The sequence below is a fragment of the Melospiza georgiana genome, chromosome 4 (assembly GCF_028018845.1).
Source record: "Melospiza georgiana isolate bMelGeo1 chromosome 4, bMelGeo1.pri, whole genome shotgun sequence".
NCBI classification, from domain to species: domain Eukaryota; kingdom Metazoa; phylum Chordata; class Aves; order Passeriformes; family Passerellidae; genus Melospiza; species Melospiza georgiana.
Window position 1 is genome coordinate 54,480,722 of NC_080433.1, and position 21,158 is coordinate 54,501,879.

The 21,158-nt window shown below is 35.7% G+C and overlaps 1 protein-coding gene across 4 annotated transcripts in view; it reads right to left on the bottom strand.

Moving 5' to 3' along the window:
• Positions 1-21,158, bottom strand: part of DOCK4 (dedicator of cytokinesis 4) — a 223,140-nt gene that overhangs the window by 5,884 nt on the left and 196,098 nt on the right. For 2 of the 4 annotated variants that reach the window (XM_058023694.1, XM_058023693.1), the window contains 16 exons: positions 20,497-20,583; positions 18,708-18,812; positions 16,759-16,900; positions 15,986-16,152; positions 14,625-14,711; positions 12,981-13,157; positions 10,927-11,010; positions 9,088-9,207; positions 8,605-8,726; positions 8,225-8,345; positions 7,631-7,712; positions 7,303-7,412; positions 5,948-6,115; positions 3,739-3,811; positions 1,212-1,325; positions 247-308 (listed from right to left, as the gene is read on the bottom strand). In XM_058023694.1, coding sequence (XP_057879677.1) covers positions 247-308; positions 1,212-1,325; positions 3,739-3,811; positions 5,948-6,115; positions 7,303-7,412; positions 7,631-7,712; positions 8,225-8,345; positions 8,605-8,726; positions 9,088-9,207; positions 10,927-11,010; positions 12,981-13,157; positions 14,625-14,711; positions 15,986-16,152; positions 16,759-16,900; positions 18,708-18,812; positions 20,497-20,583 — 1,821 coding nt within the window. The remainder of the gene's footprint in view (positions 1-246; positions 309-1,211; positions 1,326-3,738; positions 3,812-5,947; positions 6,116-7,302; positions 7,413-7,630; positions 7,713-8,224; positions 8,346-8,604; positions 8,727-9,087; positions 9,208-10,926; positions 11,011-12,980; positions 13,158-14,624; positions 14,712-15,985; positions 16,153-16,758; positions 16,901-18,707; positions 18,813-20,496; positions 20,584-21,158) is intronic. The other 2 variants (XM_058023697.1, XM_058023696.1) reach the window with 1 other exon arrangement.

Sequence of the window (21,158 nt, forward strand, 5' to 3'; positions counted from 1 at the left end):
GTCTAATGAGCCTCTAATCTTACAGCTCTGAATGCTGGAAGAATAAAACCAATGGGTTGCACAACAGGTTTTCCTGGCACCTCCCCCTCTTCCATGCTGGAGACAGAATACTGGTTTTTGTACAGTATTTGATGAGAAAAAGAAAACATAATATAATCCCAAATAATGGACATTAAATATACACCATCTACCCCACCACACATGAGACCTGTCTCACAAAGGCAATTCACTGCAAAAAGACAGTACCTTCATTGGTGATCTTCCAGCAGGAGAAGGGGAAACGGAGGCTATGTGTCTTGCTGGTGATGCTGTAAAGGTAGAAAGATTTCAGTGCACTTGTGGCATTACAATTTTCACTAAGAAATCTTTTTAAGTGGATAGTCGATCATTTGATACATAAACATAATCTAGTTCTCTTGGTTGATGGCTGTAAATAGTTTTAGAGATTTTGTTTATTTTGATTTGTTCTCTGTGTTATCTTGCAGTGCAACCAAGTACAAAAAACTTCTGCATCTGCCTTTTCTGACAAATTTTATATCACTTTAAATTGATTTATAATCTACTAAATGATAAAAAGTTAAAAAAAGAGTCAGTATAACAACTTTTCCCTTTTTGTTCTTAAGAAATATCTTATGTATTTGTAAGTCAAATAAGGAAAACAGAAAATGCATAATATACTTATATCAAACATTTACCTCCAAATATACTAGAAATATGACTGGACAAACTCAGAGGCTTAAGTATAATACAAAAAATGTTTACTCACTTCTTTTAAAACAATTATATTTATAGTATCACTTGAGCAGCCTTTCCTTTAAAAGAAAATTAATCTTTTGAAAGCCAAAATGATTATAGTAACTGATGTACTTTCATGAATGCTGTGCATTCTGGCCAGTAAGATTCTTTGTGGTTAATGATCATTTCTGATTGCTAACCTCCAATTATCATAAAATCAAAAGACTAAATTTGATCATCCTTCCTCATACTAACATGAACTGTCTGAAACTGCTCATTCATTAGTGAAGGGGCAGAGTATTGGAAACTGCAGAGACATTAATGAGATGAAAATACCCACAGAGGCAGTTCTACAGCCTTTCATGTAAGAAATCAAATAATAAGTTAACCTGCCCAAGAAGTTAAACATCAAACAGAGTGGAAAGAATCTAAGCCCTCAAGTACTGGAGCTTTACCTGAGATGTCCATGAACTCACCAGTCTGTGCAGGTCTTGGTGGTACAGGAGGAGATATAAGCTTTCCACTTTCTGATGTGTTTCTGGCTTCCTTCCCACTGTCCAGGCTCCAGCTGCTGGGGGTGGTGTTCACAGCTGGAAGAGAATGAACAAACTGTCATAGGCATCAACACTTCCAGTTCTCTGACTTGCTTCTATCCATGGCTGTAAAAACAGTCAGAATACAAGCGCCTAACAACATCTGCACTTACAAAGCTCTTAAAGAGCAGTCATCAATGTCATGGATGCCTGATGGATGCACCTGGCCCTCAGGTCAGTTTGTGATCAGCAGTGGCAGCCATCAACAGCAGCAGAGATTGCACTCTGTGCGCTGCAAATCCAGCCACAAAGGGAGATAAGCTTGAAGCCGTTTAATATAATCAGTTTATCTTTGCACCAGCTCCTATTTAGAGGTTTCCAGGCAGGAGGGAATAGACTATTCATAAACTGTTCCCATTAACTCATTTTATATACAGAAGGGACTACAGAAAGAAACTCTCCAAATTCATATCGACCTTCATAAAGCTTTCTGTGCTAACATTCCTGTGTTACCTGCATAGACTACCAATCCAGAATTGAGAGAAGATGGAAAGAAGGGTGCAAAATGTAGGGAGTAAAAACTGGAAGAAATTAAAAGTGTCTGACTGCAAAAAATATCAAATTAAGAAATTATTATGGACTGAGAAAATTTCTGTACCCTTTATATCTGTGGTCAAGGATCTCTGCTTGATTATGTAAATTGACTACCACCTGGACATGCATAAAAGTGGCTGTTTTCTTTATCTGTTACCCTGATCAAATTCTATGATTTTAACTAAATGATCCCATAAGGTCTGGAACATCTTCCAAGATAAAACTGGATTATCTCATGTCATCAAGATGTCACCAATATTGGAAAGAAGTCAGACAGAAGGAGAGGGCATTTAACATGGGCAGGACAAAAGCTAATTTGAAAAATACAACTCTCATTACACTTCTTAAAAACAAAACAAGGAGTTGAAAATAACCACTTCAAACCTTCCATTCATTTCCCAAATACTCCACCAAAAAATCCCCCACTTCAAAAGCCTCAGACCTCTTGCTTTGCCATGACACTTTCCTTCTTGTTTACTTATTTCAATTGTGAGTAGAGAATCACATGCAAGGACCCTGTGTTTATTTACAAAGATGAAATGAAAAAGCAAAGTATTGCTGCTAACTGATGGCATCAATTATCACTATTGTAGCAACTCTGAAAGCTCTCAGACTGCAACCCCACTACACACTGGACTTAATACAATAAGTACAGTAAAAACAACACTAATCTCCTATCTGAAACAATATTGTTACAGTATAATTACACTTTAGTTGACCCTATGACCAATGAACAGAATAATCTATTTTCCAGAGGATCATTTTGCTTTGTTATTACCAAAATATGCAATACAGGATTTGCTTTTCAATGCAAGCTGTCACCCAGCACAGCTTTGCCCTCATCCTAAAAATCACCTGGCACCAGACCTAGGTACTTCAAATGCCTGAATCTCTTGACAAGCCAATTTTTTTTCTTTTAAGTCATCCAAGCAGTCCATTTTTTTGGACTGCTAAAGCCTTCAGGAGAGAATACTTCATTTTAACAATTCTGTGATGTACTTGGCTGCACGGGCCAGTGGAAAAGTTTTGCTATTTCCATGTTAAATTATTTCATGTTTTTCTGCCATGTGAAAAAATTCCACCTGTGTTTTCATAACAATGTAAACCCAAAATAAACTACAAAATCCAGCTTTTATTAAAGCAAATCTGATTCCTGGTCAGTACTTATTACAGTATATTATTAAAAGTTACTTTCTATACATTTATTTTACTGTATCCTTTATTCAGCATACCACAAAGGTACCAATATGAAATGATGGAGCATATTATTGATGTGAGGCACAAAAAGAAATCCTGGCAAAAAATTACTATGCTAGCAATATTTGATTTCCCCATGTTCAAAATTATAAGAGGCAATCTTTTTTCTATGGAAATACATATATTTCCCATTTACGCTAATTAAAAACAAAAACCCCATAATGCAAGAAACAGCAGATTGGTGTTTTCAATCCAAGTGTAATCAGAAGCACACTGAGTTATATTTGATAAACGAGACTTGCAGGAGCCAAACTTCAGGATTCTGTCCATCTCTTTACCTTCCCTTTGCTCCATTCTCCAGATCTGGCTGTTCCCCACATATGTCTCTCTTGAGAAGCAGAAAGAACAGGTCTCACAGGCAGCCCGATGAAACCTGCTGCTCCATCACTCCCTCCTGCAAACTTCTGGGCCTAATTTGAGTGCAAAATACAGTCCTCCCCTCTTTGGCAAAGTGTTTTGACGCTTAGATCTATTAGCATAATTTATTTATTTCCTTAGAATGTTTTGACACTTGGAGATGACAGTATGCACTCAAAAGAACAGGCACTCTACAGGAACATGATGGAGTAATTAAGTTTTCATTCTTCAAAGATTGGCATGTTGTAGCACGTCTGCTTACCTTTGTCAGAGCCAGGCAGATTGGAATCACTTCGTGGCAAAGCACCATCTCCAATATGATTAAAGAGCATTCTCTGTAAATTGAGAACAGCATGGTTTACACATAGCTCCTGCTGTATTTCAGTAGTCTTTCAGAAAACAAATATATTTTTTTATTATCCCCTCTCATGCCCAGGTCTGCTTAGGAGGCAGAGTGATAAACATCACATAAGAACATAAACAGTTTAATTAAGGTATGTGTATACAGATAGGGAGTAGACTAGTTTTCTGAAGATTGCACACACAGAAATTGGAGGGAGGATTATTATGTACTGAGTTCTGACAGTTTCCAGCACCTTAAAAAACATAAAAAAGCTAATTCCTAAAGAGATATCTTAATAGATTAATTAAAATAATTGCAATAAATTCATTACAGAATTAGGATCTGAACAAGATAATATTCAAGTTATGGCTGTTACCTAAGAAAAGCATTATGTATTGTTTTCCAACCCTGACTTTTTTTTGGAAGCAACCTTCTTACTTCTCTTGTGAATAAGAGCTGACCCATAAAGCATGTTTGTCTTTAATTTTGTTAATATCCATTTTGTTTACAAATCACAGTAAATGTATGGAAAAGAAATTCTACCATTGATTTAATTTGGAGCATTCAAATAATCCATGGGTCACTAGTTTGTCTTGTAAACATATAAAAACAGCATACAGTTAATCCTACAAGTAATTCAGACATACTTTCCAGAGGAAATGGCAACAGATAAACATGCGGGAGTTTTCTTACTTTTTTTTTTCTTTAAAAGCAAGATCAGATGATCAGTGAAATCCAAATAAAATCCTATTCTTGTGTCTCTTTCCAGCACTCACAGAGCACTGTGCCAAGCTGGTGAGGCACTATGCTGGGGTTCCACAAGATGGCAAACCCAGCTGCAAAGCAATAATCATTGATCTAATATGTTGCAGCTTTGTGTCACAAAGTGAGGAACAAATACTTAGACTCAATTCAACTTCACTTTAAACATCTCAGAGACAGAATGCTTTTGGTACACTTTGAGCTACAGTAGGTGTGCTGTATATCACATGAGAATCATTCTAGGTCAGGCAATATCTATTTTCCTGGAGTTACCATTAAACTGAGGTGTTAAACCCACATATGTACTCTGATGTGACAGAGAGTGTGACCATATGTTCCTGCCTGGTCTGGATTGAGTGACCACTGCCTAGTGAGCCTGCAGTGCACGAGGATGTGATGGACAAGTGTTGAAGTCCATTTTCTGTTGCAAGGGTAAAGAGCAATGGCTGAAAAAGCAACTGAAATTGGAGGAGATAAAGAGACAAAAGCTGAATGAAATACAAAGAAACAAAGACATACTAAAAAAAATGAGATAAAAAAACCATATGGAAGAACAAGAACAATCACAGGATGTTTAATGACACACAAATAAAAACCCCAAAAATGCGAAATTCAAGAAGCTTCAATAGGAAGAATAATAGTGCAAAAAACTAAGGAGGCTTGTTGACCAGTCAATGATACCAGCCATTCCTCTTCAGAGTACAGGAAGAGCTGGAGAGACACCGTACAACCATTCAGCCAGAGATCACAAAGCAAGCACAAATGGATGTTGACTGAAAACAGCTGTGCATAACCTTGAGCATCAATTTCAATGAGGAAGCGGATGAAATACTGCTGTGGTCTTGTTCTGTGAAATCCATCAAACTTCCTTAAATAAGGGAGCTATGGCTTGAAAGACTTGAAGTTCAGGACTTTGCCCATGAATCTCACCTCTCCTGGCTGAAACACTAATGTGAAAATTGCCTTCATCAAGATGTATGTAACAAAGTAATTCATAAACGGGTGGTCCTTTCCTCTCAGTGTGAAGCTCCAACCAACGCTGTGGAAGTGGTGTTAGAATGAAAGGAGGAAGGACAAGGAACAGTTTGAGCAGCTAAATTTAAATGAGAGTTGCAGATAGATAAGATATCTCCTTACAATTGTCCTGAGGAATTCTTTTCCCCTTCTTTATCAGAAGGCAGAGAATCAGGATTTTGTTTCTGATCACAGTCCATTTTTACTGCTGAGGGAACAGCAGAGAAAGAAATTTCACCTTTCCCTGGAAAGATATATCCTTATTTACAGTTATAAGGGCAGAAAGAAACCGTCAGACTTTCTCATCTTTGAAATGTACTTCACTGTATCAGCAAGGAGATTTTCTACTTACCCTCTCATGGGACACTGAGGGTAGAGACAGATTGGGAGACTTTCCTGCTGGGCGAGTCTCAGAGAGAGCGGAGACTGGGCCTACGAGCTCCTCAGCCTCCCTTATGCAATCTCGGATAGAGTGGGGGACAGAAGTCGCATTCCACTTGGCAAAGCAAGAGTTTGTAGTCTGGGAGCAAAAACGGGATAATTTTTCTTTGCGGCAAACTGTAAAACCGCTTTATATAAAAAGAGCATCTCCTGATCTTTCCTGTCTGTTGTTTTGGCTCCACTACCACTGACAAAGTGCCCAGTAGATCTATCTGCTCTAAGTAGTTCCTGAGAAGTGTCCTTAAGTCTGGCTAAGCCTCAGTATTACTTCTTAAGCCCTCAGGTAATAGCATGAGGACTTAAACAGAAAAGAGATTAAAAAGTAAATCAAGAGCCAATTCAATAACCAAAGAAACAAGGGACAAGAAAAGAGCTAGTTAGAAACCAATAAATAATTTCTAAAATAAAGAATCCTGGAGCTGGTTTAAAATAAAGAATCCTGGAGCTGGTTTTTGTCAGCGGTAAAACTTCTGAAAGACATGAGAGCGTTGAAAGGACAGCTTTTAACACTGTATGTATGTTCTCATCTTTTTCAGCTTCAGCAAGAGGTGCATTGTGTGATGGCAGGGATTAAAACAGCAGCTGTGTTAAAGAAAAGCACTTTGGTAAAATAGGTCCATTAAGAAGAAAAGATGAAATAAGGACTCAGTATTGGCCAGCTTACCAAGTTCATGTTGAATTTCAGAATACTCAAAACCCACACATTTCATACATACAGACCTGTCTAACAGTATTTTAAGGCAAGAACACAATACATTGTTTTCTCTGGTGTAACAAAATGTCTATCATTTTTTTCTGAAACTACATTGGAAAATAGGAATTGCCACATGGAATGGGTTATTATCTCACAGTGGCTACGATTAGATTTCTCAGAAGGAAAGAAAGGGGAGCTCAACAAGGACAATTGACATGATAAGAGCTTTTCATTCTTTGTCTTCTTCCCTAGATTGAACAAATGCTTGTTGTTCCAACAAGCAGGCTGTGTCATCTGGTAAGTCTCTGCAGCTCTCTATCACTTCAGTAAGTAAATGTAAAGAAACAGACCTACACTTAAAAAAATCAAGCAGAAATATGACCAAGCACTATGTACTCTATTCACATCTCTTACATCTAAAATATTTTAGAGTATTTGCTTATAAAGCTATTAAAAAAATCCCTTGAGAAGTTACAACAGTGAACAGGCACTGAATCTGCTCGAAGTTCAGCATGCACCTTTATTGTCTTCCTAGCTATCTGTGCTCCAAGGATTCCCAACAAACTTCTTACCTGAGAAGTTTCCAAAGGAGTCGGGTAGATGGCACTGCAGGGCCTCTCTCTGGGAGACAGGCAAGAGTTTTCTCGGGAATGCTTATGTTTGTCAGACAGCAGAGGAGAAGCTAGAATATAAATGTGTCTAGTGATTAAATTCATGCAGTGAAACTCAAGACATTTCAATTCTATGCTTATGACAAAAAAATCCTCTGTCTCTAATAATTCAGATTCCCCAAGTAATTGGCTAAATACCATGTCTGACCAGTAACATCATGCAGAAATTCAGCTGTGTAACATATCAAGAGTCTTTTAATACAGTTTACCACAGCAGAGAAGCACTGACCTCTGGCACTGGATGGAGCAGAACTGGTCACATTAGGTGAAGCAGAATGAGTAGAACTCAGGCTTGAGGTAGATGGACTAGGCTGTGCATAGAAGAGATGTTATTGTTACCAGATCACTTTTACTGGTTTGGAAAACAAAAATTTATAGTATACTTTTCACTAGAACAAAAACTTTAACTTCTTATCAGTAATTGAAAATAGCAAATCAGTATAAAAACCCTTAATCTAACTACACAAAGATGTAACCAAATACTAAATAAATAGAAATGTAATTAATGTAGTAAAATAATTACATCACAATGTAGCAACCGTACAGAAAAGTCTATGCACTGTCAGATCACTTTGTATCATAGTCCATTGCTACTTACTACATTTGTAAAAAAACTAATGCTCTAATTTAAACGAGAGAAAACAGTTACATAAAAAAATATTTCTAAGTGAATGAGTTTAACACCTCACTTAAAGATTTGGTTTTTAAAAGAAACATCAGCAACAGTTATGAGATTTCTGAATGAAATAATAGAAGAACTAATTTAGTAAATAGCCTTTTGAGAAAGATTCTGTACAGTCTGAAGAATGACAATAAATTATACCTGCATGTTAAAAACTTCATCTGAGCTTTCTGACTGCCCAGTGATGTTGCTGACTTCAGCAGAAGCTTGGGATGACAGCGATGAGGAAGAATAGCGATTGACAGCTGGGTAACTCAGGGGGCTATTATAAGAATAGTGAAATATAAAATGGTTAACTCTAATTGTCAGTCATAATTTTTCATGTGAGAACAGCACATGTTTATTAATCTTTAATTGGGGGTGGGAAAAGAAAGAAAGAAGGAGAGAGAATACATCTACCAGCTATTCAAGGCTGAACACACTTCAGCCAGACCATACAAGAAAGCATGCACATAACAGAAGTATTTATGGGTCATCTTCCATGGGTAGCAAAAATATGTGATTATTAATATTTAACTTGCCTGCGTCGTGGTATTACCCTGGCAGCATCAGGGCTCATAGAAACAGGTATGGAATTCCGGCATACACGAGGACTTCCATTTGGGAAATGAACAGGGCTAGCTTGTACACAGGCAGAAAAGTCCTGGTGAGTCAATAAAAGAAGATTAATTAAAATTAACATAATATCTTAAGCATTTAATAAAATAGAGATATGTAGATAACTACATATAAATGTAGTTACATGGTATTTTGGATCAGCTTAATCATTAATAAGAAGAATATTTTAACTTTTCAATAATGATAGTAATTAGTAAACATGACTACTTTTCTCTGCATAATATGGGAAGTTTATGTTTCTCTTTGCAGTACTGCAAAAAGGCTACAAGCTGTAATAGGGACAAACAACCAAAAGATGTCACTGTTTATTGCTTGGGAAAATGTACCAGCCCTTAGTGCAGCTGAACAGCCTTCTGTTCTATCCTTGCACCTGCTCATGTGAGTACCTGTATTCCCAAACTTGACTTCATCACAAAGAACTGATCCACCAGCTTTTTGTGCAAGGGCCTCATGTCCTGTGGCACCACCTTCTCGTGCACTGCCAAGCCAAATTCTAGAATCTGGGCCTGCAGAAAGGAAAAAAATATTTTTGATCCATTTTCTTTAAGCTCTCATCATCAATTAGGATACCAAAAAAAAAAAAAAATCCAACACCTACCTAAATCTCTGAAAGACCAGTAACCAAAAAAAGGCTAGGACCAAAAGCAAGACTCTTCCCGTTCAACTTTCTCAAAGGTTTCACCTATGCAAATTCAACTAAATACTAAAAAACTAATACTAAAAAACACTATGGATAACATAGTGAAAAATCTGACTTAATGGGAACTTTACAAAGGAGTAGTTATAAACCCTAAATAAAAGCCATTTTCTACAAGAACAGCTGTAAAAAGCATGAAACAACAGCAATTTTCAAATCCTCTGTAATATATTGGCAATGAAGTCCATGGTCCCCTATCTTATTTCAACTCCCCAGAGACCTCCATAAGTGGTGGCCTGATGTATATCCTTGACACAAGGCATGACATGTTTCAGAATTAGTGCTAAAACCTTAATCTTGCTCAAATTTGGTCACGTGCATTCAAAATATTGAACTGGTTACATGAGGAGTCAGAGAAACCCAGATTTAAAAACAAAATAGCTAGGGAGTGCTGTAATATCTTTGGATGAGAGCTCCTGGCTGATGTTTTCAGGCAGCCTGCGATCAGGCACGCAGCTGTACAGCATCCCTGACCTGGGGTCAGGACTGCAGCACATCCATCCACACACACAGCCATGCCAGCCCTTCCAAATGCTCTGTGCTAAATCAGCTCTGGGTGCCAGAGAGGGTTGAGCTGCTGTTGCTTGGAACCCACATTTTTCTTACAGGAAGTTATAAACTCCAGTTTTATATTGTAAACTTAGTGAGATTAACCATAGCTTGAAAAAGTTAGATTATAATGTCAATTACTCTCAGTGAAACTAAAGCAAGGTCAGTGAATCTGTTCTGATTTATAATGTCTGAGAACCTGTCACTTGGCTGATCTGACCAAAAGATCCCACAATGCTGATGAAAAATGGAATTTCCATCTTGTCAAAGTCTAAGCTGGCAATAAAATTTGAAACTTCAACATGCTGCATAGAACAAAAATAGATAAATGCCAGTTAAAAAAACTGAAGTATTAGTAAGATCTTTGATTTTAAAATATTCAGCATTTTCAAATGGAAAAACTTCATCTTTGAGGCTGGTAGGTGATTGGCTTATAAATGAATGGAGAAATAATGCAAAAAACATATAACACATAGAATACTCATATACATAATTTGTATTTATCTTACTGCCTACCCACTTTTCCAATTAGTACTAGTTATCTTTCATTGCAATAAGATTTTTGAATGCTTTTTTGCTCTTAAAGCAAACCTTGTAGTGAAAATACTTTCTGTAATATTGGTAAAATACAAATATATGCCAAAGCCATCAAATTTTTCAATGAAATAAGGTTTATTCTGTCATAGTGATAAAATATTTTGTGCAAATATTTGTATATGAGCATGACAAGACAGGCCTCTCACTCAACCTTTATTTTACACAAACCAGTTTGAAATGATTAAGTTGATGATGGAACAGACTAGGGAAAATATATTAGCATGGCCAAGAAACCTGTTCGTAGAAAGCTACTCTCTACTCGGAATCTAACTCAGAAGATCACAGGGCAATTATTAACCTCTGATATTTTTTATTTTATCTGGGGACATTTTTTGGTAGAACATCTGAACAGGCCATCATGTCAGTCTTTTCCCCACTTTACCTGCTCAAGTGTAAGTTCTCTTAAGCGTGTGATCTTCTCTCCATCTTCTGGATGGTTCAAGATGTATTCTTTGACAAAGAACGCCTAAGCACAATAAAATTACAAAGTAAAACAAAGTGAGTAAAAACACACCACTTTTATTTCTTTTTTTTGAAAACAAGTTTCTTGATAACATTTTCAAATGTTTTCTAAGTTCATTTGAACTGCAATAATTGATAATACATGTTAAATAATTAATTAATCATATAGTCATTGGTGGAGACCATTGGCAAAAAAATGTAGCCACTAGTGAATGGATAGGTTCAACATTTGAAATATGAAGGTGCTGAAATATGAAGCTTCTTCCTCATCAGAAAAGAAAAAAAAATACAGGAACTCATTTAAAGAGGAAAAAGAGGGAAGAAGGAACACAGAATCAAGAAGGCAGCAGATAGTCAAAGGACACTTTTTAAAAGTTGGAAGTTGCCTTAAGGGAAGAAAGATAATGGTAAAGACATGGTCACTCTTTCCTTGAGACCAAATGCTCCAAGAGTGACTGAACTTTGAGCTTTGTACAGGGCAGAAGGGAAAAGCAGGTGAAATGGAAAAGCATTTACAGAAAACAGGACAGCAAGAAGGGTAGAAGATAGAACTGGCAAAACAACAGGTAGACATATAAAGACTGAAAAATGGACATGCAATGAGAAGAATTGGAGAGAAATGGAAGAGAAAAAAAGCCTCACAATTATTGCTAACAGTTTTGATGTTTACAAAACAAACTGCTGAAAAGTCCTATTTCAATACAGTGAGAGACAGAGGGCAGAAGGGAATCGAAACATGAACACTGTCTAAGAGATCAAGAATTACAGCCAAGGACAATAATGAGGAGCAAGCTAGAACCTTTGATATGCTTGGGAGGAATGGAAGCTGTGCAGACACTGAGCTAGCTCTGACACTGCTAATTCAAACCAGACATAGTTCTGACATGACTGTATTTCTCCAGGGACTCCCTTCATCGTGCTTCACTATGCTAAACAGTTTTGTTGTTGTTTAAAGGCAGTTAGGAAACATAAAAAATGTTATTGCTTTGCTTTGGTCTCACAATTTTCATAACACTGCAGTTTTGATGACAGATTCTAACACTGCTGGACTCAATTTCTTGTAGTTTAATTAAGATGCAGTTTTACCAAATTTAACACTGTTGAGTGAACACTGAATCCCTCAGCCTTTGAGACAAGTGGACAGAATGCTATTCAAATTGACATTTTCAAGGGAAAAACCAGCCGACCCAAATATCTCATAAGACTATTTGGAGAAAGAGAAATATCAAGTTGGGTTGCAAAAAAACAGTAACTCTTTCTTTTTACTGAAGTGTCATAATTCCACTGAATTTTGTATAAATACAGCATCCCAAACATTTAAGGCTTTCCTATTGTGATTCAGAAATTATAATAATGAGGAACAACTGTTAGAAACAAATCCAGTGCTAGACATTTCTAAATTGTATTTATTTTTTTAAATGCCTTTCCCCCCTCCCCCCAAAATAGCTTTTCTTAAAACTTGGAAAAGAGATACAAGAAAGATCAAGAAAATTATGATTCTTTAAGATAATGAACTTCTTGTTGAGAATTTATGTGTATGTGTGTGTGTGTATATATATAAAATAAAAAATATATACATATATATATATACATGCATATAAAAACTAGAAGGTCAGCACAAAAAAATAAAATTTGTTAGCTGGCCAGAAGTAACTCCTAAGCTAGAAAAGCAGTGTATTATAATAATTTACCTACAATTGACTGGTTAATTGAAAATTTCAAAAAAAATCACTGAAGAATGCAGGGTTAATTGTGAATTGAGTCATCTCTGGAGTAAGTTTATGGTACTATCTACTGCAAAATGGTTATTTCAATAAACCACATCACTTAACATTACCTAACCCAAAAGTGCAATATAGGTATAATTACAACAATTATTCATACAGCACTTTCTGTCCTTAATTCATACAGAGGAGCTGCATCTGTACAGGGAAAGAAATAGGATTTTTAATAAACAGAAAGTAAATTGCTTACCTCTTGGTATCTAGCAACTCCACCATTAACTGCTGCATCAATGACCCCATTTAGACACATTGTGAGAGGGTTAATGTTCTGCATCTGTCGAGTTTGACACTGACTAATCAGTGTTCTTAACTGCTGGTTTTTATTTTCTAATACTTCAATAGCATTCTCAAGGGGACTCATTTCCACCTGAAACATGAGTGAGAAGCATTGCAAACAACTTAATCTTCAGTTGAAAGATGAAATATATTGCAGGTAATTTTTGATTTCTTAACATAAAACAATATTATTCCATGTCGTAGAGTAGTTTGAGAGACAAAGTACTTCTCAGCTGGGGGAGAGATTTGATTTTATCATGCAATCAATGATCAAAATAATCAACTGTCACTCTTTTGTAGATTCATTATCTGTCCTTGAGAGATGACCCAGCCCTTGTTGCAAAACATAAACATACTTTCAGCCAGTGGTGGAGCTCTTAGAATTCACGATTAAACCTTCCTTGGTAATTACCTAAAAGAGGCTTGGGGTCAGGGAGCTTAATCACTTTAAAGGTAGAGAGCAGAGCTGAAAGCTGAAGTATTGGTGAGTTAGTTTCCTCATCCAAAGTGAAGTTACCAATGAGACTTTATGGATCAGGAATTTGAATGCAAGCTTTGAGCTAAAATAATGATCAAGTTACAGTCAAAGGCAGCCTTGAGCAGGATGTGCCCCTCAACTCTCAAGGGTGGGGAAGTTCTTTCAACAGGTAGTGTGAACTGCCAGAAAAACCAGATGCTGAGTGTTGGGAAGAGTACAGGCTTGCAGCTGCCCATAATTTACCAAAATACACAAGTGTAAATCTGAGTCATGACCTCATACATGCCCAGGAGAAGTTCTTGCAGTTTACTTTTGTAAATGGTGACCGTAAGGGTAAAATGCTAGTAAACTGGAGGTCTTGATATCAGTGGTCATATTAACCTAGTAAAGACTGAGCAGGACTCAGCTAACAAAATTTTTCATGTCACATACATTTTGATTTTACTAAACTCCACCTTTGGTTTTCTATAGGAGAATATCAAGATGGTGACATTTTCCTGCTACTATAAAAGTAAAACACAGCAGAGTTTTAGAGAAAATCGATGGTACTATGGTATCCTTATATTTAATGGGATTATTCTAAGACTAGCTTTGACAAGAAGGAAGAAAGTTACAGATGGTATGTATACTCCAGGGCTCAGCAATTGACCAGTTATTTAGAGATCTTTATAGGAGGAGCCCTCCTCCAAATATATCTAGAATCTATTTAAGGATTTTTTAAGTAATAGAACAAGGAAGGAAGAGGAAATTCCAGTGTGTCAATAACAGACCGGTACATTTGCTGAGTTTTAAGTAATTTACTGACATTAAATGTTGCCTTTGGGTGTCCATTATTGTTCTCAACTTCTTTTTCCTCAGCTGTTTAAATGAATCCTAAGGGTAGTTCTTAAAAATACTTTTCAAGACAAGAGAAAGCAGACAACTGAATATACTTTGTAAATAATTTTGTTGTAGCCACCTTGAGAACTTGGTCAAAGAAATTACATATGTATAATAAATCTTAAAGCAGTTCATTGACCAACATATGATTAAGGAAGTAAACCAAGCCACAATATGTATTGACATGAGTCTCATACTCACCACTTCACGTTTTTCTACTTCAAACCAACGAGATATTCCAGGTAAACTCTGAACCAAGATCAGTGTGGTTCTCTCTACCCATAGACTCTGAAATATACAAAAGCAATTTATTTCCCTATTTGACTTTGTATCTTCCTTAATTATTACCAGTTTCCTTTATGAACACCTTCACTAAAGTAACAGTATACATTAAAAAAAATACGAACATCCAAATTCTACTGAAATGTAGAATAAGTCAATGACACTCGCTTTTTTCTTACTTTCTAGGTCCTACTACTAAGCAATAATTTCTGCTCATTCTTCACTCTTAAACTTTATTATTATTGTCCACAAATCCCCAAAAGTCACCCACAACTGCATTGGTATTTTAATATTTCTTTTCTGATCGAACATCTGAGAAGAACAAGAGTTCTGAAGCAGAATAACTTACAGATCAGAGAGCATGATTAGGTTTCCTTTGAGAAGCCCTATTCAAGATTCCAGAATGCATAGCTGATGGGAGACTCAAATATCATACTGGTAAACATTTTGTGCCAGAGGTTTGTCAAATGACAAATCAACACAGAGGATAGTGCTTACATAAAAAATATATGTAAGCTGTACAGTTAAAACAAAGCTCAAACATACATCAGAAGACAACAGTGACTCAATTTAGCTAATTTATTATCTTTACAGTTTTTTCTTCTAAATTTATAACAAAATTATTATGGGATAACTCTTTTTGTCAGACTGAATAACAGAACACATTCAGCATCAGGATGTTCTTCTAGTGGGTAAGAATTAAAATTACACCAAAAGATGAATTTTCACTGTGACATTTTTAGTAGAAGGAACAGAAGTGATTTACCTATTAGGGAAGGTACTATTGCAGTTCCCTGAGACATTGCATTTCCTCTAAGTTCAGAGGTAGTTTTTAGTCTTGATATCACAGGAAGAGGTCATGATGCTGCAGTTCAGTCTAAACTGTCTCTCCCTTGCTCTAGAGAGAGATAGCTTTAGGCAATCCTATCCATACCCCAGACTACATCCTTAATGTTTTCCCATCTGCCTGAGAAACTTTTCTGAGACTGCTCTGTCCAGTTCTGCCTTCTATACAAAACAACACAAAAAAAAGGTAATTTTTTCAATTTTAGTCACATTTACAGCAAAACCTCTGCATCTCCCATATATTTTTGATACTATTTTATTAAAAATACAAAGTGAAATACTCAAACCTGAGATACCATCTCCTCTAGAGAATTTGATGTACCACACTCAGCTGAATAATGCAAGTGCAGATGATTTTTCAATAAGGCAGCTTTTGTTGATGTTACAAACAAATCCATAGGTCCACTAGATCAGGAAAGGTCATGATACTTTACCTTGAATTCGTTTTCCTTGTCCTTGGTCCCTTTGTGAAATGGTCTGTCATATCGGAATCGCCAGATGTGATTTACTTTGTAAAAGCTCTTGATATTATCAGGAATGCCATCTCTCTGCAAAACTTCCTGGTTTTCTGGAATTGGTGTCACTGCATAAATCTGCAAATCTATGTGTAAGGAGTTAAGGCTATCCGACTTTATTCAAATTAGCAAAGCATATTGACTCCTGAAGCATTACAGAAGAAAAATTCTTTAAAAAGCGTGCCTCATAAAATGCTTTTATAGTGTTAATGGTTTGGGAAAGGAACCAGAGAGATTTTTTGATTGAGATTTCTTTGTACTGTTTTGTTGAAAATTTCATCTTTATTTTTGAAATAGAGCTACTTACAAGGAATAGTACATAAAGGGATTTAGTTAAATATATTCTTATATAATATGTCATGCTATGCTAAAATAATGTTGTATTGTAAGAAGTTCAATAACTGTACCTTGAACTGCTACACCATTATCACAGTGGTGATAGCTTTGTAGGTATTTTTAGCTAAACAAATAATATCAATAACATGTCAAGGAATTCTTAAATAGAACCAAAATTACACAAGGAACTTCTCAACATAATAGAGTGAACAAGGACAAAATGCAGGGAAGTTCTCACCTGCCATTTATTTCAGTAGAGTCACCGTGTGATCAAAATTGGCTATAGGTGGTACCTACATTTTTTACAAGCATAGAAAATGTAAGTGCAGAGTATGACTTTGTGATTATGTGGATACACTGTGCTTCTGCCTGAAAGATGGTCTCATCTGGCTGATTAGCATGTTGCATAGCAATGGCATGTGGGAACTCATTCAACATTCGCTGCTGGAAGGCCTCCAGCCTTTCATAGTCATGTCCTCGGCAAACAAATTCCTTATTCTGAGAGGAATAAGAAAACAAAAAGCAAGAGCAAGTTGCATGAAAATAAGTGGGATCCAACATGCACTTAAATATTGATTTTCCAGGCAACTTTTGCATCATTTAAAGAAGGGAAAAAGAAAAGAAACAAAAGGCAAAAAATAAGGAATACAGAAAGAACAGGTTACATAGAAGAAGGACGGTTTATCACATAAGTTATGTTTTATTCAAAAGTCTGGAAAAATGTAATAATTACACTTCAACATTTAATAAAAATCTAAAGGGAGAAATTTTTCTTAGTGGATCAAAGAATGCAATTAACGTGATATATCAGACTGTATAAAATATGTAACAGAAATATAACCCAACAAACATTTAAGACAATGAAATGGGTTCGAAGTCAATTCCATGAGGAACTAAGAAACTTTGTTCTGATGTTATATAATTCTGAAGAAAAACATTGCATAAGAAAATTATAAAGGCATTCAACTTGCCTTACCCTGTAAATGTTGATTAATTATCAGCTTGGAAAATTAAAATGATCCAGTTTTTACAACACAAAGTAAAAGGATGCTCCTGGCATTGAATTCTGAGAACCGAGACTTTCATGGGAATTGCTACAAAAAAACCCCTGTAACCATATTATTGTTCAACTATGAATTAAAATGCGAAAGCTTTATTATGAAGTTTAGTCTTTATTTCTTCTACAGCAAACACATTCAGATTTACAAACTGCTTTGCCATAAAAAATTTAAATCAAATGTATTATGTCTGTCCTTGTTGGTGTTGCAAGCATAAATACGTGCTGTGTATGTTTAACTTGAAAAATTCATAAGAGGATGCATAAGCAGTGAAAGACTTAAGGTTTGAAAGTACTGCACTGTTGTGCAACTCTTTCCATTACTTTTACTCTATCAGTTAAAGTCTTTCGGATTAGTATTTTCAAACTGGTTTATATAGAAGTTATATTCAGATGAATATTAGATAATCTCCAGAAGTATCTTTCCATCAGACTCTTTTTGAGCATTATTTTAAAAGGCAGAGTTTCATGCTATACTTGCCAGTTAGAAATAGTCATTTTCCCCACCACTAAGGTAAAGACTAATCAGGCTTTTTAGGCCTCCACCACATGGGAGGCTCCTTCATCATTTATTTTAGTTACCAGAGGAAGAGGAACTTGGATTATGATTGCAGCTGCTCCATGAATAAGACAAATTCTGTTCTCTTCCCAAGGTGACAGTCAATGCAGCTAAACTACTGCAGACTGGGGAAGAGGGGACAGTGTAAACACCACTAACATTTTCAAGGGCACTTCAGTAACTTCAGAATTCCGGATTAATGATCAAGATTATTAACCTTTTTATTTGTCAGTTTTAGTACATTAATAATCAATTAAATTCAGCATATAGAATTTCTAAGTCATTTTTACAAAAAGGAACTTGGTAATTGCTTAAATTGCTAATTGCTTAAATGCTAAATTGCTGATTATCCCACCACCAATTGATACTACTTCTGACAGACTTTGCCCGAGTACCGTCCAGCAGGAACAGAACAGGAGAAAGGGAACAAACTACCATGAACCACTGGTCTGTGGAACAGTGTAGGTGCATGGTTTCCAATAGAAATGTGAATATTGTGTTTCTGTGTGACTCTAGAAGCCTAGAATTTGGCTTTTCATTAGTCAGGAACTTTTCTTAACCATGAAACATGAAGGTAAAGAACTTCTCACAGGATAAGTACTTGCACATGGTATGAACAAATTTTAACACAGTGAAAGTGATTGTGAATGACAGCATTACTCCATTCTGTTTATTTTCATTTCACTTACCCTCAAGAAGAATGGGAACTTTTTCCCATAGAAACCAACTCTGAAAAATTCTGGCTCCAAGCGCTGTTGATCCATAATTTTGTCATACAGAGATGCTTCCATCATCTGTGTGAGATTGGGAAGAAATGCAATTAGTCTTTTTTGAAAGTGTATTTTTACCATAAATTATCACAAAAGGGAATGTCTTTCACCTCTGGAGTAATGGAATTGCAATATATCTCTGAGCAACAACTAGGACACCCAGAAGTTTCTGAATGCATCAGATTAAGCAATTATACCTCTTAGGGATCACCTGAAGGTTTCCAAGAATTAAGAAATAAATCCTTTAAAATATGAAGTACTAATATTAAAGGGGTAAAATAGAAAGACAGTTTGAAACATATGACCCAGTAATCTGCTAATCACCCAAACACATGGCAGTAATGTGGTCAGTTAAATCAGCAAAGTCTAATTTACATATTCAAGGCAATTGTGTCCAAATCACACCAGATTCCAATGATTTAAGCATCAAATATGAGCTCCTTTAAAATGTCCCAATAGCAATTAGCATAATGTTTGATCAATACATCTGGTTTTTATTTCACTCATAACACTGACACAAGGGGAACTTAATACCCAAGTTCCCTTTCTCTGATGATATTTTCAGCAAAGTTTTCAATACTGTGGAAAAAGCCAAACAGTCTTAGCCCTATTTCAGGTATCACAGACAGCTATTTAGTATGCATATGATATCAATAGCTGCCTAATTATACTGCTATGAGAAATCCCCACACCTCCATTTTTGGATTAACATTGGTGGCACAGATAGAGCAAAAGAATATTTCAAACACAAAACACATTCAGTACAATTAATTAAACATGCATAAACTAATCATTTTATTCACATGACGATAGTCAATTTGCTTTTGCTTATAGGATTCTGCCATTGACATATCAAATTATATATGGAATAAGCAGATAACAGAGAGTCCTGCCACTTGCATAATTTTGCATAATGTTGTTAAGCAGCTCTGAATTAAAGGGACTTCAGTCAGTCCTAGCAGCAAGTATCCTATATGTACAGGGAGTTTAAAAGGCATGTTGTAATACAAAATTGAATCCATCAGAAGGAGGTAAGAAAAGAAGACTCAATAATTTTTAAAAAATACTATCTGAATAAATGAGAAACAATGTTTAGAGTTCTAAAATGAAAGAAACAACAAGAAGACTGTACCAAGAAACATTCATTTTTACTATCTATTATTAAACAGATCATATTTTTAAACAGTAAATTAAAAAAAAAATGTGTGCATTGCCTGTGGCTTTGCTTGCAATTACAACTGCAAAGTCATGCTGCTACTCCTAGTGAAGGACTGCACACAGCACATTTCATGGATAAACTGTAGGAAACTAATGAAACTAAGTTTGTATTGTTATTTTTCTGCATAAGCATGCACACAAAAAGGATGCTGTACAGGTACAAATATTTTAAGAACATTAATTTTATAATAAAATAAAGCAACCTGGTCTGGTGGAAGGTGTCAAGCAGCGGGGCTGGAACTAGATCATCTTTAAGGCTTCCAACCCAAACTGCTCTATGAAGATAGGATTTTCTCATTTTTCTTCAAAAAGCTCACACTCCTTTTTTATAATCCTTATTGTAGAAAAGATGCCTCAGGGTAAAAAATAAGAGTGCAAACCAAACCTAAGAACCATTCTGTTGTAAATTTAATTTCCTCAGCAATATTTTATAACCTAAATTAAAAAGCATTTGGATTCATGATTGATGAAAAGTGTTCAAGTACATTACCCTCATCTTGCTGAGGTTTCTGTAGTCATAGTAGCTCTCATATTGTTCTGCAATTTTCCTGCATAAGATAATGCCATTTTCCCAACACTGCAAGCAAATAAAAGGTGCTCAGTAATTCAAAGCAACTGTTTGACAATTTGTGATTTATTAGTGTCCATTCTATATATACTAAGCCTTGTTGCTACTGAAAATATTTGAACCCACTGTCCCCTAAACATGCTGATAGCTTCTGAGTAATACTCATGAATTCTTTGAAGAATTAAAAATGTATTTAGAGACTTATTTAATTAATTATTCTTTCTGCACTTTGCACAAAATGTAAGTCATTGCAAGAGTGATGGATGACTATTTTGACACTACATGAGATGGATTCAACACAGTATGATTTTTACATTTTAAAATTGTACTTTTAATACATCTACCCTAATTTTTTTAGGTTGTACAGTACTTCATTGCACCATGTAAGTAAAACTAAATAATTACAGCATTGTTTGAAAAACATGATGATCAACATCCATTTGATTACTTGTTTTAGGCTTACATGAATTTTACACTAGCTACACAAAATTGTAATGCATTGCATGTTTGTCAGTAAGATGAATCAGAGCACAATGTGGATATAAAATTTTAGACTACAGGATAATTACACTTGCTTAATTCAG